A 16,451-nucleotide genomic window follows, 5' to 3' on the forward strand; every position below is an offset into this window, starting at 1 on the left:
TCAAAATGGTCAACTTATTTCAGTTTTTGTTACTATTGAACCAACTTGCATCTAAAATTATAAACCTTGATACTTCATCAAGTAAAAAGTTCAGAAGTGCCACTCCCAGACATTAATCTACATATGCATTTTGTCCCATGAACAAAATCGAAAATAGAACCGAACAACTTTCGCTTATTCGAGATGCAAATGTAAACTTTCCAATGCATTTAGGTTCATTGGTATGTACCATAATTTCAATTCTAAGAAACGGCTCACAACAAATAAAACTTTCATACATACAGTTACACATTATTGTCCAATTAATATTTATTCACCACAATGTACAGGAAATGCCATCTTAAGAACCCAGTGATATTTACTTTTGTCTTGTTCCGAATATAGAAGTTTTGTATTTATATAGAGCAAAGCCTTCCCAGAAGCCAACCCAACAATTAAGAGTATGCATTTTCCATTCTACATAGTTTTAAAAAGAACATTTTGTGCATGCATACACAAGTTATGCAGACAAAAAAAGTATTTTGGGGGGGATTGAACACTGTTGCAAGGCATTTAATAACGGTAGTGACTTGGTTTGTATGGGCCATCTTGGGGAATACCAAGGTAGGAAGCTTGATCATCACTCAGTCTTGTCAACTTGACACCAAGCTGCTCCAAGTGTGCATATGCCACTTCTTCATCCAACTGTAATGACAAATAAATAAATTAGTATTTGATAGACTGGCATGGTGAACAAAATATCAGCCTTTTCCTGATTTACCATCAAGAGTAAAATCCTTGAATCAATGTTTTGGATTAATTGAAGTCAATTTAATATAGTTGGCTAGTTAAAAATAGATTCAGGTTTATAAAATTTACATTACTATAAATTCTCTCCAGAAATCTTAGTGTTAATAATTCTTCCTCTATTTGAACTTAAGTGACGCAAATATCTTACCTTCTTGGGAAGCATGTAAACATCTATTTTATACTGATCAGGTTTGGTCCAAAGCTCAATCTGTGCCAGTACTTGATTTGTGAAAGAGTTTGACATGACAAAGCTAGGATGCCCCATGGCACATCCAAGATTAACTAAGCGACCTTCAGCAAGAAGAATGATGTGTCGACCATTTTTCAGTGTGTATCGATCCACCTACAAAATAATTTAGTAGCAATGAAATTAGTATTAGCAAGTGAAATTCAAACATGATAAAATTAAATGGCAAGCCGGAACAATATCAAACATTTAAATATGAAGTCATCCTACCTGAGGTTTGATGGTTACTTTCTTTTCACAGTTATCCATCAACCACTTAACATCAATTTCACAATCAAAATGGCCAATGTTACAAACAATACTGTCCTCTTTCATCTGTTCAAAATGTTTTCCCACTAAGATGTCTTTACATCCAGTCGTTGTTACAAAAATATTACCTTCTTTACATGCCTCATCAATGGTAGTCACTTCATAACCTGAAAAATACAGAGTAGCTTTATCAATTCAGCCGACACACGCATGCATGTATGTAAACATTCTTTGATTTCCAGCAAAGTACTACTGTGGTATTAACTGATAGTGTTTTTCATCTGAAAATTTACTAAATTATCATTGAATAACTCAGGTCACTGATGGCAGTTAGGCTCAATGAATGTTTTGGATTAGTGATATTTAACTTAACTTTCAGTATTGTCAGGGGAAATTGATAAGTGATCTATTGTTGTAATATACTGTGAACTGCCAATATCATCGCGCACAAACCTCTACAATTTTCTTCCTTTCATATTTTTTTCACAAATTTTAATAAATGGGAAACAGTCTAAATTATGTTTGGTTTAAATTAACTTAGAAATGTAAAAAAAAAATGCATCACGTTTGACAATTTTGGCAGGAACAATTATGACATTCAGTGTTAATTTTACTCAAGACAAATTTCTATAAATTTTGTGTTCGGGGGGGGGGGGGGGGGGGGTTGACTGGAGTTGTTAATGGGTTTAGTGAACATATTTTTCTTGTGAATGCTCTTGAATCGTAAGAAGCAACGAACACAGATAGCCACAAAAAATTTTGCAGCAAGTAATATTGGTCTTGTATCAATACAAACCCCATGCTTTTAGAACATACTGGTGTGGATACTCACCTTCCATTGATGCCTGCAGTGCATTGATGGGGTCAATTTCTGTGATGATAACCCTGGCACCGAAAGCACGTAGTGATTGCGCACTACCTTTACCCACATCACCATAACCGGCCACCACAGCAACTTTGCCAGCTAACATCACATCAGTAGCTCTCTTGATACCATCAACAAGAGACTCTCGGCAGCCATAAAGGTTATCAAACTTGCTCTGCCAATAAAAAGAACCACAGAGGATATTTGTTAGTTTATGGGGGGTAACTTTTAGTGACTTTAACCTTTTCACTACCAGTTCCCCATTTCATCACAAAATAGTCCTTCGAAAGATTGGACCAAAAATAGCCAAATTTTTTTGAGTAAAAACTAAAAATTGATTTAAATTTTGTCTGTTAGCTCCAAAATTAGGGTTCATTTCCAGAAAAATTGAATAAAGAAAGAAGTGCAGAAACATTTGGGCGAGAAAGTCAGGTGGTGAAAGGGTTAAGACCATATCCTTGCAATCCAACAATGTGCATCTCTTAAAATTGTGGCATTCCGTCAGTCATTCATTCAACTTGTTTAGAAATACTAAAATAATGCCTAGAAGGCATATTATAGACTAGGATTTTCAACAGTTGGAACACGTTCTGAAGATGATCACAACAAAAATTAAGAAGCAAATAATTATAGATAATCCCAAGCGAGTGAAGTCTGTAAAAAGAATTGTTACGGTGGACAGAAAACTCCTAGAGTGTACTGTGCATTTATACTTGTGAATAGAATGTCCAATCAAACGTTTCTATGGTTACTAGTCAGAACAAGAAGTTTGCAAACACATGCAACTAGTGGGTGCAGAAATATTAACCCCATACTATTGCAAACTAGGCAAGTTCACCACGCATAGTTTGTTGTACATCCTTGTATCTCAAGATGTAGAACATTGCCACCAACTCGTTAGGTGTGTCACTTATTAGGCAACTAGTCAGGTACATTACAACACTGCTTACCTTTGTAACAGAGTCGTTGACATTGATAGCAGGAACTTTAAGCTCATTTTTTTTCATCATTTTGTATAAATTGTGGACACCAGTTGTAGTTTCTTCCGAGAGACCTTTGATACCTAAATAGAAACATTGCATGAATAAATTATTGTACAATCAGGGTTCTCCCCAGGGCTTTTTAGCGCCGAGGTCCGCGGCGCTATACTTGTGAAGCTCGGCACTTTACTTGAGACCTCGGCGCTAAGTGTTCCGACCTCGGCGCTTGATTTCATATTTGAAATGCCAATATCAGATGTGCAAAAGCTTTGTTCGCCACACTGGTCAGCCCCGACCGTCACTCAAAATTAGTGACCACAACGGAAACGCTTCCGACCAGGACTATTGTCCGATTGTTATTATAATTACGTACCGACCGACACGCATCCTGCCAGTCGTGGATTATAATTTGTAAACAATAGACCTAGTCGCACGATACGTAGCGGCTAGTCAAATTTGTGAAATTAGCACCTCTTTGTAAGTAAATACTTTCTGCGATAGACACAGTCTTTAGATTGAAAGCTAAAATTCTTTTAAAATCAATTCCACTTCGATCTAACATGGTCAAAGCGGAGTTTACGATCAGTTTACGCTACAACGTGTTTATTGCGTGATTTGGTAAAAGACATTTGAACTGTTATCATCACGAATCATGTAAAAACTCTTCTTTCAAGACCTATTTTACCTTTTAAAAATTGCTAATCACCTCTTTCGAAAACCATCATGCAGTTTTCAATTGAAATCGATGCCAACACATCGTGCTACGACATCGCTTAACTTCCGCAATGTAAATTTTTATGATCACTACCATTCGGAAAACTTCGGATTCTACCGGCATTACCATGCGGCATTTTGATTGGTTAATGACATTCTTGACCCATCAGGTCAAAGGACACATGCTAATGTTCACAAATATCATGGCGGGTCTGTTTTTTTTTACCGATACGATCGAGTGATCAAAAATAATCGCTCCCGATAAAAATAAGTCAGATTTTACTTTAATTTCATATAAAAAAAAAGAAGTAACATTTAGTGAGGAATTATTGGTATAACCGGTGTATAACATCGCCAAGTAAGTTATGTCACGTCGTAACTTTGATGATCGTTTTGAAGTTTAATTTGTTCGCTCATTACTGTAAATGTAAACGTTTTAGTAGTTGATGGTACGAATAATAAATTACAACAATACGCCAATTAATTACGTTGTCGATTTTTTGAAGGTGAATGTTTTTGGAGTAAATAAAATCATGAAATTCGTGAACATATTTCTGGCTTAACGTTTCGAATGAGTTTTATTCAACGTTTTACAATAGACAATTAAATTGCAACAAAAATTTATTTGTGTTTTTTAGTCTGCAGCATCAGTATTTCGAGAATGTTTCAAACTCTTCTAAATTGTGAAACATAATGTGTTGATTCCATTAAAAAAAATATTTGCACTGTGACTGAGCTCATTAATATTCATAATTGTAAATGAGTTCTGTTAATTAATGAAGAAAATGTACGTAAATGATATGCAAATTAATATGCAAATTAGTTGCAGCGCTATGCATTTTTTCTGGGGAGAACCCTGGTACAATATGAAAAAAGAATTATTTCTTAATGAAGATTAGCTCTTAATGTTGAATCTTACCAGCCATCAACAGAAATTACCCTAATTAAATCCAACTACATGAAAATGTAACAATTTTGAACAAATGTTGATTTATAACAAATTGGGGTGATGAACCACCAATATAAAAAGAATTTTTGAGCCTACTTGTAAAAGAATTGAATATACTGGTAATACTAATTCCAAAAAAAAGAAAAAAAGTGCCTTACCATCTAAATATTGCGGGTATTTTGTGTGCACTAAATTTGTCAGGTCACCGCCATCATCCAGAATCATATTTAGTGGTTTGCCATCGGCAAATACAATAGTTTGGTCAATACACCACACATACTCTTCATCAGTCTCTCCTTTCCATGCATAGACTGGCACGCCGGTCTTGGCAATGGCGGCTGCGGCATGGTCTTGTGTAGAGAATATGTTACAACTGGACCATTGCACCTGGCAGGGGGGAAAAACAAAAAAACATTACGAATACTGTAAGGCCCTCCTCCCAAATGGATTAGTTTCTATTACAAGGTTTTTTGAATCAATTTATGTGGATCTTTTTTTTTTGCAACCAAGTTGACTGTCAAAAATCAACTATGTCCATTATGCTTTCTTTATATCAACTGAACAAAATCCAAACATGACTCAGAAATGTATTAACAGATGGATGGATGGATGAATAGAACCCAAAACACAAGTCCGACAGGGCCTGAAAACAAACTACAGTTTTGCCACAGCTTGTACAAAAAAAAAATGGCCTTGGATGAATGCACACATGTTCAGAAAGTTGTACGAAAAAATGAACTTGTAAGCCAAATCTACTACTTCCCCAAATAACCCTAGACAGTGAAGCCACTTCACTGAATGTCGCCCTCCTGCTTGTTCACTACTGAAAACCAACTTGAATGTCAGCATCAGACCTTACCTCTGCTCCAAGTTCTGTGAGTGTTTCAATTAAAACTGCTGTCTGAATAGTCATGTGAAGGCAGCCAGCAATGCGAGCGCCTTTCAATGGCTTAGAAGGGCCGTACTTCTTCCTCATCATCATCAAACCAGGCATTTCATTTTCAGCTATCTCCATCTCCTTGCGGCCCCAGGCGGCCAAATCAATGTCAGCTACAATTCACAAAAAAAACGAAACAATCAGAGGTGCATCTCCAATAGATGCGAATATAACCCTCCCCCTAAAATAATTTAATTTGTATAGTGAATTATTCATACAAGATATATTTTGACCACAGACACATCTGGTAAAGTACACAGCACTAAAAGCAAATGTGTTATATGTATATTGCAAGATATTTAACAACTTGCAGTCAGTTTCAATAAGGCATGAATGATATTTGGTAATGCTCATTACCCAATGGTTTGCTTTAATCATTGTTAAATTTAATGCCAAGCATCCATTAATGCGTTTTGATTGGTAAAGTTAAATTTATCAAATACCGGTAAGCAAGTTGCCACCAACAATTCAATTTGGTAATTCAGTGGAGCTGGTGCAGGCTTATATTCACTGCTACACAAATGATAGTTCTTAGGGAACATCGGTCATATTTCATTCAATACAGCTTTAAAATTCAATGGAAGAGAATGTAAAATGTTTTAGTTATGGTGGCATTTATTAAACCATGGATCGATCTTCATTATAAACATTCAATTTTTATTGTACAAATGGCTTTGATTTTGAATACTGTAATATTTCTATTAGAAGTGCATACCCCTACGTCTTTGGTGCATTTTTATGTACAATAGACCACATACATGGGGTATAGGGGTATATACTATACAACAATTGATTTAACAGCTGACAAAGAACAAAAGCTATATCAATAGCATCACATCACTTTCTGAATGCCTCCATGGATAGCCAAAATGAATAGAAACAAAACGGTATCAGCAGGCCATGTGTTATGATTGCAGATTACTCACAAATGAAAACACCTTGAGTTTATCCATTTTGCATAAAAATTGTATTTTTGGCCAATGTAATGAACATTGTTATGCGATTTATGACCATCTATCTAAAAAAATTATGGCGCAGGCTTCTACCTCAATATTGGCATTTTGAACATGTGCAACAAAGTTACAGTTGGCCCTTACTATGATAGTGCCTTTATTATCGTAGCAACAATTTTGGCAGGAGTCTTCTTTTTTACATTTTTTACGAGCAGGAATGAAAAAAGCCATGTATTATTCCGTTACTACAGAAACTACCAGATTTGACAAATTTACAGGAAAAGTACAACTTTAAGATTGATGTACAGTCCATAGAATGCTCACTTTGTGCATTTATGTTTTATAAGGCAATATCTGCTCCAAACAAAATAAAATGACAGAATGTTATATATATTTATATATTCAACAAAATATAGCTAAAAAAACAAACAATGTATATTTGATTAAGCTGATAATATTATGTAGCCATTACCTGATATACTTATTTGTAGAACTGGTTGATATGAGTGACACCACAAGTCTCACCCAGCTATACAAACAAGTAGTATCAGGTGATTATTAAAGTTTTTGTCATTGAACTATCCAAGTAATAATTATCTTGCATGAAATTTTCATATCGTAGCAATAAAATCGATACTGTTGCATGATCTGGTTTTCTTTGCGTACTGTTCAAGCACCTTATAGAGACAGACAAGTTTTATGCTACATTTTGCCACACAAAACATCAGCACTGTGAATGATACAGCATGACCATGCAAAAAAATAATTTATCGCTTCATTATTTCTTTAGCTCACCACAAAGTTTAATTTAAATTAATATTTTTATACCAGACTGACAATTTAACACACAATTCAATTTAATTATTTTCAAAATTGCTGCAATTTGATTTATAACTTCAAAACAATAAATATTAGGCTTGTAATTGGTATTATTTATACCGATTTCTGTGAAACACCCCCTCCCCTATAGTGACAGGGCGATAAATCAAGGTCACACAGGTTCACCCTGGCCGGTCACTCAGCATGGCGTTTTTCTAAATCTGTCGCCACCAGACTATCAAATTCGTGAAAAGCATTCGTTGTCACCAGTATGTTCATATCCGAATGTTCAAACATTAATATTACAGAAATTACAACGTAAACCTACTTACTAAATATATCAAATAGGCACTTACCGACTTTGTATGTGGGCTTAGACATGCTTCCTCGTTGGTTGCTTTGCTTGTATGAAAGAGACCGAGTCTTGCCATTCGAAGGGCTATATCATGCCGGTAATTTGCATGAAATCAACATATGGGCATCCATTGGTTAGAAATGACCCCCGGGTAATTACCATATCACCGCAATAAAATAGGCTAGAACTGTATACCCACATAATTTAGTATCAACAATATCGTTTATATACAATTTGTATAAATTATTTTTGCAGAATTAGATACTTTGACATTTCATAAAACATAAACAACGTTCAATTAGTTTATGCCATATTATGAAGTCAGACAAAATCACCTGACTGTGACTTATTTTATGAACATTACAGATATTTCTATTGGCTGCATTTTTATCTCTCTTGACTCGTTATCCAATTATATTGTCTCTCTCATTGGGTACTGTGGAAAAGTCACGTGATTGTTTGTGACGGCCATATTGAGTATAGATTTATCTCGGGGATTTGATAGTAATCAAAATCGACGTAATTTTACCAAAATGTCCATCTCGGAGGTTTATTTTAATATAGATAACGGGTATTTAGAAGGTCTGGTGAGAGGTTTTAAAGGCGGTATTCTCAAACAAACAGATTATTTGAATTTGATTCAGTGTGAAACACTAGAAGGTGGGTTTTTTTTTTACGTTCATAATTTTTCTATCGTTTTATGATATAATTTTAATACGTTTGCTGGTTATTGATATCTAATGTGATCACAAAGTTCTAGGATATTTGTGATATTACACTAGAATTTACAACTGAATCATAGTAATCGCCGAAATATATATGTTTTATTATTTTACAGACTTAAAATTGCATCTTGCTAGCACAGACTATGGCAACTTCCTAGCCAACGAACCCTCTCCACTGACAGTGTCAGTTATAGACGATAAGCTCAAGGAGAAACTCGTCTTAGAATTCCAACATCTTAGAAACCATGCGTTTGAACCACTGGCAACATTTATGGATTTTATTACGTAAGTACTGAAATAGTGGAAATAATTTCCAATTTGATAATACAACAAAATATTTGTAAGTTCATTTCTCAAATCATTGAAATTGTATATGTATGTGCGATGTAAATTACTTTGGCTTTGAATCCGTACACGCCTACCAGCATGACTGTCTATGATTGCAATTTCACACGTTTTGATTGTGTATTGTTTTATCCATGTAATCCTACTCTGTCAGTTGTAATACAATGTATATATTTATACATATATGTACACTATGGATTTTTAATTATTTCCGACCAGAAAAGTAAAAACAAATGAAAATACAAATGAAAATCTACAACAGACTATTATACTGATGATCCTAATTGTTACTTTTCATTTTCAGTTACAGTTACATGATTGACAATATCATCTTATTAATTACTGGTACTCTTCATCAACGATCGATATCTGAACTAATCCCTAAATGTCATCCACTGGGTAGTTTTGAACAAATGGAAGCCGTTAACATTGCTTCCACACCAGCTGAACTTTATAATGCCATTCTGGTTGACACACCGCTTGGTAAGTGTTGCCGGTTACGTGTGGGTTTATAAATAGCCTCTCCATGTGTTGTATGTAATTCAGCATTACTGGTCATAGTTATTAATAATTTCATTCATGTCTTCTGGCTGGTACTATTTTTTTTCTTTCGATAAAAGTGTGTGATGGGAGAGTGTCATCTGCGTATTGCAATTTGTGAATGTATACTCTGTATAGTGGACTTTACATCAACCTTTGTACAGGAATACTTAGTGTCAGGCGTGAATGGCTGATGATTGTGTCTAATAGTTCAAGAATTGTCATGGTGGTAGTTAAAATGTCACTTAAGCAGGGAGTTATAGTGATTGATTTTTTATCATTTCATTTCTTTACTTTGCAATTTATGTCATTTTTTTTTTTTTTTTTTGAGACCTTACTGCTTTACTTTCCTAAATCAGTGGTGTGTCAATAAATATTATTACAGTGAAAATGTCACTTAGGTACAGTATAAATTTTATCTGGTGTGAATAGCAGATAGCTGATCAGTATTATTATTATTATTTTTCAGCTCCTTTCTTTCAAGACTGTATATCAGAGCAAGATTTAGACGAAATGAATATTGAAATCATCAGGAATACACTATATAAAGCCTACTTGGAGGGATTTTATCAATTCTGTAAGAATTTGGGTGGTGCTACTGCTGATGTCATGTGTGAAATACTTGCTGTAAGTTTCCAGTAAACATACATATATACTTTCTGCATCCTGTGGTTATGAACAATGTTGTGGTGTATTGTTGTACATCTGAAATTTTTCTTTTGAAGTGTGTATACCGTAATTACCAAATTTGTTTTGTTTTTTCATAAATTTGTACACTGTATTTGCTCTACTGTAAATGCCTCTCATTGTAAGCTGATTCATCAAAATATTACATATTTTGAAGATAAAAACACCTCTGTAATTAATGTAGGCACATGCCCTGCTAATAGACAATGGTGTACCCACACAGTCTTGGCATGTGCTGGTACACATCAAATGTAGACAATAAGATGGCATAAACTTTATGTGATGTTGGTCTTAGATTTAGTTAGATTTGACTTTATTTGACTTTAATTAATACTAAACTGTAGAATAAAATATAATGCTGCTGCTCTCATGAATGAACATAAGTTTATGAATTATGATCTGAAGCTGTACTTAAATCTAAATCTCACTAATCAATGGTTTCAATATATGCAACAATCCAAACATTGGATTACAAAATGTTTATGATATCACTGGCATTGTTCCATAAAATTCAACCTTGTGTTTGATTTCAGTTTGAAGCTGATCGTAGAGCCATCATCATCACAATTAATTCTTTTGGCACTGAACTCACTAAAGACGATAGAAACAAGCTGTATCCACGTTGTGGTCGACTGTTTCCTGATGGTCTAGCTGCACTAGCCAGGGCTGATGACTATGAACAAGTGAGAGCTGTTGCTGATTACTATGCTGTAAGTCACTGCAATTATTTATTATGGTCTGTCTTTTTTTTTCATCTTGTAAAGTGTGTCGTCTTTTCTAAAAACCACTATGTTCATCTTGAATTGAGAGTAGGTGTATGCATTATCAAACCAGGAATAGTAATACAATGCCCACTGCATTGCCAAAATGAGATTTATTCTGGCTTCTATTGTGCTATTGTTTTCTCGTTTATTAAGTTTTTACCAATACAGGAAGTACAGCTTACAGAACATTCACAGTTAGATCGCTACTGAAATAGAGTTTTTGACGTTTCAGGTTCGTCAATGCTATTTGAATATTCACATTTGATTTATTTTTACACAGGAATACAGAGCCTTATTTGAAGGATCAGGAAACAACCCTGGGGACAAAACACTGGAAGACAAATTCTTTGAACATGAGGTAAGACTTTACATTATGTCGATCAATATTAACTAGGGTAACATGGTTACACAATAATTTGTAATTGTATAACAAATATTTTGGATTGTCCGCTCTCCTGCTTTTGATCTGTTGCACGTTATTATTATTCAAATTTATCTAAACCTTGTGTTTTCTATATATTCACAGGTGAAATTGAACGTGTATGCTTTCATGCAACAGTTTCACTTCGGTATCTTCTATGCTTGGGTGAAACTGAAGGAGCAGGAATGCAGGAACATCGTCTGGATATCTGAGTGCATTGCACAAGGACAAAGAGGAAAAATAGACAGTTACATACAAATACTATAAAATTTGTATTGTAAAATAGAAATTAAATAGTCACCTATTATTGTCACTAGCCCCCTTCCAACTTTGAATTATCCCATGTGTACTACAAATGCACAATATTGTGTGTGATGCATCTCAGTCGGCATGGTGCCCAAATCACTGTCACTGTCTGTTTTCCCTTGGTGTTGATTATCGTCGACATGATGCTGATGAGTGTTAGGACTAGAAACCATGATCTTTTCTTACTAGCATCCTGCATCACAAGATGTCAAGACAGACTCTTCAGTACAAGTGTCTTAACAAAATAAAAGTTTGTATTGAGATTAGTTTAAGACTTATTCTTGAAAATCAAATACAAATTTGAATGTGCCATGATCACCACATTATGTCATTGTGCATTGGCACCTCTGGTACTGATGGGAAATAAAGTCGCGTCTGATGCCAACACCATAAATCAATGTCTTGCATCATCCTCATTTTTCAAAACCCTGTACAAAAATAATATCTTGTATTATGATTCATAAGGTCCTTGATCATGATTTTTTAACCGATTGTAAGTTATCTGAATTTTATTCTACTTTCATGGAGACCAAAATCATTGTGATTGGGGGGGAGGGTATACTTTAGTTTTAAAATGATTACCGAAATCATGACGCTGTGCCCAATAATATGTCAAGTAAATGTTAATAAAGGGTTGGTTGTTACCATATATATCCTATACAGAACTACTGAAATGTGTTTGGAAAGACAAACCAATTCAATAATGTATTATTCTGGGTATCAACATTTGTACATCAAAGACGTTGAATTGTTTGAATAGTTGATCCATTGTGTTTATATTTATTATTGTAAACTGAGATATTCAAGAGATTAGATTTCTATATGTGATAAAAAAAAATTACGAAGTTGATGGTAAGTACCTGAGTTTTCTTAGTCTTTGCAATGTACATGGTCACATAGTAGTTCAACCACAGAATTGAATTATTCAGTAAAAAGTGATTTTCTGTCAAAAATTATTCAGAGATACTGGTATGTTTTGACTATTGTTTCTCGTAAGTGACTTTAGGTGAATAAAATAGTGCTTCAAATATAAATGGTACAGAACAATAGCAGAATATTTTCTGTACACATAACATTTAGTCAATATGTACATGTATATAAAATTAGTTGGCAATTGTATAATTTTCAAGTCACTATAACCATGTTTTGTCATTTCTCCGTTTTAAATTACATTGTATCTGATATTGTCTTTTGTCTTGTACTGAAAACAGTTTGATTTGATCAACACTGTTAACTTGTTCATTAGAGTGACTCCCCTGTGTTAATAACATGTGAACTTTGCATATAATATAAAGGTGCAAGTTTATGTACAGTCATATATCTCAACCATTAAAGGGCAGTGGTCATTACATCATATCCTGTTCGATTTAGGAAGCAGGTAAAATGCATTATCCCACCACCCCTCTTTAATGACTAGTTTTTGTGTGCAATGTATTAAATGCAACTTGTATAATAATGCCAACAATGTACCCAAGAATAAAATAGTATATTAAAAGTACTTTTTGTGTATGGGCACATATATTAGTAATGAGAGAGAGAGAGAGAAGAGATATGTTCAAGATGACTTTATATTTTAGAACTATGAAAACTGCCAAAATTTAGAAACTATTATTGTAAAAGGCTTAACCATGCTACCTTTTATTTTTGGTGATTGGTAAATTAAAACCTACTGTACATGTCAAGTTAATCGTAGAATGTATTGTTTCCCTTCAGAAACATGCACATTTTAAACCTTGTGAATGTCTATACAACACTAGACCTGCTAAAATAGAATATTTCTTCAGTGAATTTACATTTTATAATATTCTGTTATTGTATAAGTAATGTATATACGGGTAGTGAATAATAAACTTTAGTTTGACAAATAGTTTTTTTCCTCGCTCCATGCATGTATTTCACAAACAAAAGAACTTTAAAACCGTCCAAGAGGGCAGCACTAATCTAGGCTCTTTCGCATTTTATGCCGCTCAGTAAGGGTAATTATAACTGTCATAATTGAATGAGTTATGAAGACATTATAGCCCAATGATATAATTATGAAGTAATATCGAGGACAGAAAAAAATTATTTAAATAACATAAAAAACTTAATAAAACTGTCTTGCCGGCGAACGAGGTTGAAGATTGCTAGTAACTGCGCATGCGTGGAAATCCGTAGCAACATCTCTGACGAGCTGAAATCCTGTCAACATGGTATGTTTTCTTTTTCCTAATTAATAATATTTTGATCGTATTTTTAGAGAAATGGCAAGACCGACGCATATTTCAAGTTTATCAACAATGTCTTGTCGAGACAAATTTTGAAAATCGTGTACCAACTGAGCCGCGCAGATGTTTTTTAACAACCGACTCGGGGAGCTAAAAAAATAAAATACCACGATTAAGACAGTCGTCTGCACCAAGGTTGCTTATACTTTATTCGTTATATATATAATAAACTTTTTGTTTCATTTGTAGTCTGAAATTGAAGAAACGTTGAAGAGAATCCAGTCGCACAAAGGTGTGATCGGCATTATCGTAGTCAACGCAGAAGGTGAGATATGTGGTCACAAATTGAAAAACTGGCCTGTTTGTTTATTTGTAAACAAATTTTACTGTACTGTACTGCGGTGTGGTGTGAATATTTGAAACCGAAATTCCTCATTAAGCTTTTTAGTTTTCCGTCAACTTGTATAATATGACTTAATATTGATAGGATATTACTCACCTTAGACAAATTATTCAAGTATTAAACTATTCGTTTACAAGTCCAGACACAGACCATCAATTCAGTAACATGTAAACTATTGTACTACTACAGATGAATTTTAAACCATTGTATATATTATACATTATATTATATTTATTCAGGTATTCCAATACGAACAACATTAGACAATTCAACGACAGTTCAGTATGCTGGATTGATACATCAGTTGGCAGCAAAAGCACGTAGCACTGTTCGAGACATTGACCCACAAAACGACTTGACATTCCTTAGAATTCGATCAAAGAAACATGAAATCATGGTTGCACCAGGTAAGCTTTGCAAATACTATATCGTATATCACTATTTGAAACCAAACAACAAGTATAATCTACTGACAATTGGGAAACGAGAAGTTTTCAATTTTCCAGTCAGTCAATCAGTCTTAACTTCATTGATTTGCCAAACACTTGGGTGACAGGTCAAATAAAGTACACTACCAGTAATAATGCAACTTATTGTACAGCAAAGTGCCATCCATAGGTTGCAGCATCAGACAGGTGCATGATAACATTATTTTTACCTGGATACTTAAACGACAAAAATAGTCTCCCACAAAACCCGGACTAAACAAAAAAAAAAATACTGTACTAAGCAAATAATAAAATGAAGTTTTCAGTTTTAATTTTATCAACACGATGAAATTTCTGTCAACACATCATCTGCTTACGTCATTGAATACTAATTTTATTGGCAATCGATGGAGGTTTTCCACAGGCGATGGGCCAAATGCTTGAACACTGTTAAATCTGTTTATATAACTAGTGAGTCAGCATTGCCAAATGTTACGCTATGTGTAAAATTTCTCTTTTTTTTATTCATTTATAATATCAGATTTTGTGTTGTTAATAAGTTTACGTTATTGATAACATTGTTCGCTTCATTTTATTGCAGATAAGGAATACCTCTTGATTGTTATTCAGAACCCAAGAGAATAAATGGCTGCCAACGTTTACTGAAGATATTTTCACCCCGTCTTCTTGTGCAACATCAGGGCTTGAACTTCACACAAGTTATTAAAGGCAATAGCCTATATTATTCCTGTATGCTAAGGCAAATTTATAAATTTTGGCTTTGAACTCTGAAGTTCAAGCCCTGCAACATAATGCTCAATTCTTTTACAAATTAATAAATTTCTTCTCCAAGATGTAGTTTATGTAGACCGTATAAAATTAATAAAATTGCAGTTTAAATTGAATATTACAAACTGAATGGCCAATTTCTCATCAGGTTTGGGATATTTTCATCTTATTTTTTCATGTATTTATATTTTGGCATACCCAATATGATAAGCATGTAATGTACAATTTGATTCAATCTGAGTGCTGTCATGGAATAAAATAATTGTTTTTTCTTCACAGGAAATTGTTTTATTCATGCTACATTATTGAGTCTGTGTGTTGTACATAGTCAGTCTAGAATCGTGAGAGTTAAATTTTTTTAAAAATAGCAATATTCTGTAGCAGTGAAAATTTCTCTGAAGTCCTGCCACCTGGAGTGTTATTGACTTGCAAAAAATTTGTTTCTTGTGAATGCCATAAAATCCTGAAATTGTGAAAATTGATAGCGGTGAAAATTTAACTTTTTAAAGCACTGGTACTCCTGTTTTACAAGTTGTGTATTGACTGATAATAAGGCCATCTAATCAGAGTTTTTTGGTAACCAGACGTTTGGGGTATATAGATTTATAGAAAACTGAACAATATAATGTGTAATGACTAGAATAATAAAACGTAACGTTCATAGTGGCAAACACCGATCACTCGTTGCCAGAATTTCTAAATTGTCCATCCATCCATCTCTGCTGCTGCTGCTGCCTTGTGAAACTGTCAAGTAACCATTGAAAAAAGCATTAATTATAACTACCTATAGTAAGTTGTTGTACAATTTTCTAATGATATATCTTTCAGTATGTTGACAACTGTAAAAGGAAAAATATTTAGTTCCACTTTTTGACCATTCCTAGAGCTTTATTGGGGTCCTGACTATTACTGGTATATAAAATATAAGATTGTCTGAATATTACATGGCAGTTGCAATTACTAATGATTAGTTAGAATC

At 34.0% G+C, this 16,451-nt stretch overlaps 3 protein-coding genes across 3 annotated transcripts; 2 read left to right on the plus strand and 1 right to left on the minus strand.

The window, feature by feature from the left end:
* Positions 1-284: 284 nt before the first annotated feature.
* On the minus strand, positions 285-7,958 carry LOC102801892 (adenosylhomocysteinase B-like). Its single transcript, XM_085500274.1, has 8 exons — positions 7,859-7,958; positions 5,653-5,843; positions 4,952-5,180; positions 3,101-3,213; positions 2,118-2,325; positions 1,247-1,452; positions 938-1,132; positions 285-684 (listed from the first exon to the last, which is right to left on the minus strand). Exons 1-8 carry the CDS (start codon positions 7,881-7,883, stop codon positions 553-555), a joined length of 1,299 nt encoding a protein of 432 aa, XP_085356400.1. The 5' UTR covers positions 7,884-7,958; the 3' UTR covers positions 285-552.
* Positions 7,959-8,324: 366 nt separating this feature from the next.
* Atp6v0d1 (ATPase, H+ transporting, lysosomal V0 subunit D1) lies at positions 8,325-13,045 on the plus strand. The gene is given in 7 exon segments (NM_001184811.1): positions 8,325-8,517; positions 8,696-8,867; positions 9,232-9,410; positions 9,937-10,094; positions 10,688-10,864; positions 11,199-11,276; positions 11,445-13,045. Coding segments are annotated over 7 exon segments (1,053 nt in total). The 5' UTR covers positions 8,325-8,390; the 3' UTR covers positions 11,607-13,045.
* A 710-nt stretch (positions 13,046-13,755) lies between these two features.
* On the plus strand, positions 13,756-15,755 carry LOC100370139 (dynein light chain roadblock-type 2). Its single transcript, XM_002741625.3, has 4 exons — positions 13,756-13,837; positions 14,102-14,177; positions 14,495-14,662; positions 15,285-15,755. Exons 1-4 carry the CDS (start codon positions 13,835-13,837, stop codon positions 15,326-15,328), a joined length of 291 nt encoding a protein of 96 aa, XP_002741671.1. The 5' UTR covers positions 13,756-13,834; the 3' UTR covers positions 15,329-15,755.
* Positions 15,756-16,451: the final 696 nt, after the last annotated feature.

Source organism: Saccoglossus kowalevskii, chromosome 6, assembly GCF_978046115.1.
Source record: "Saccoglossus kowalevskii chromosome 6, keSacKowa6.1, whole genome shotgun sequence".
NCBI lineage: Eukaryota > Metazoa > Hemichordata > Enteropneusta > Harrimaniidae > Saccoglossus > Saccoglossus kowalevskii.

Excerpts from the sequence above, each read along its gene's own strand:
- LOC100370139 (XM_002741625.3), top strand. Across the intron at positions 14,178-14,494 it reads TATCGTAGTCAACGCAGAAG|GTATTCCAATACGAACAACA; the intron begins GTGAGATATGTG and ends ATATTTATTCAG. Across the intron at positions 14,663-15,284 it reads TGAAATCATGGTTGCACCAG|ATAAGGAATACCTCTTGATT; the intron begins GTAAGCTTTGCA and ends ATTTTATTGCAG.
- LOC102801892 (XM_085500274.1), bottom strand. The coding sequence starts at position 7,883 with ATGTCTAAGCCCACATACAAAGTCG. Across the intron at positions 5,844-7,858 it reads TAAGCCCACATACAAAGTCG|CTGACATTGATTTGGCCGCC; the intron begins GTAAGTGCCTAT and ends TGTGAATTGTAG. Across the intron at positions 1,133-1,246 it reads AAGTAACCATCAAACCTCAG|GTGGATCGATACACACTGAA; the intron begins GTAGGATGACTT and ends ATTATTTTGTAG.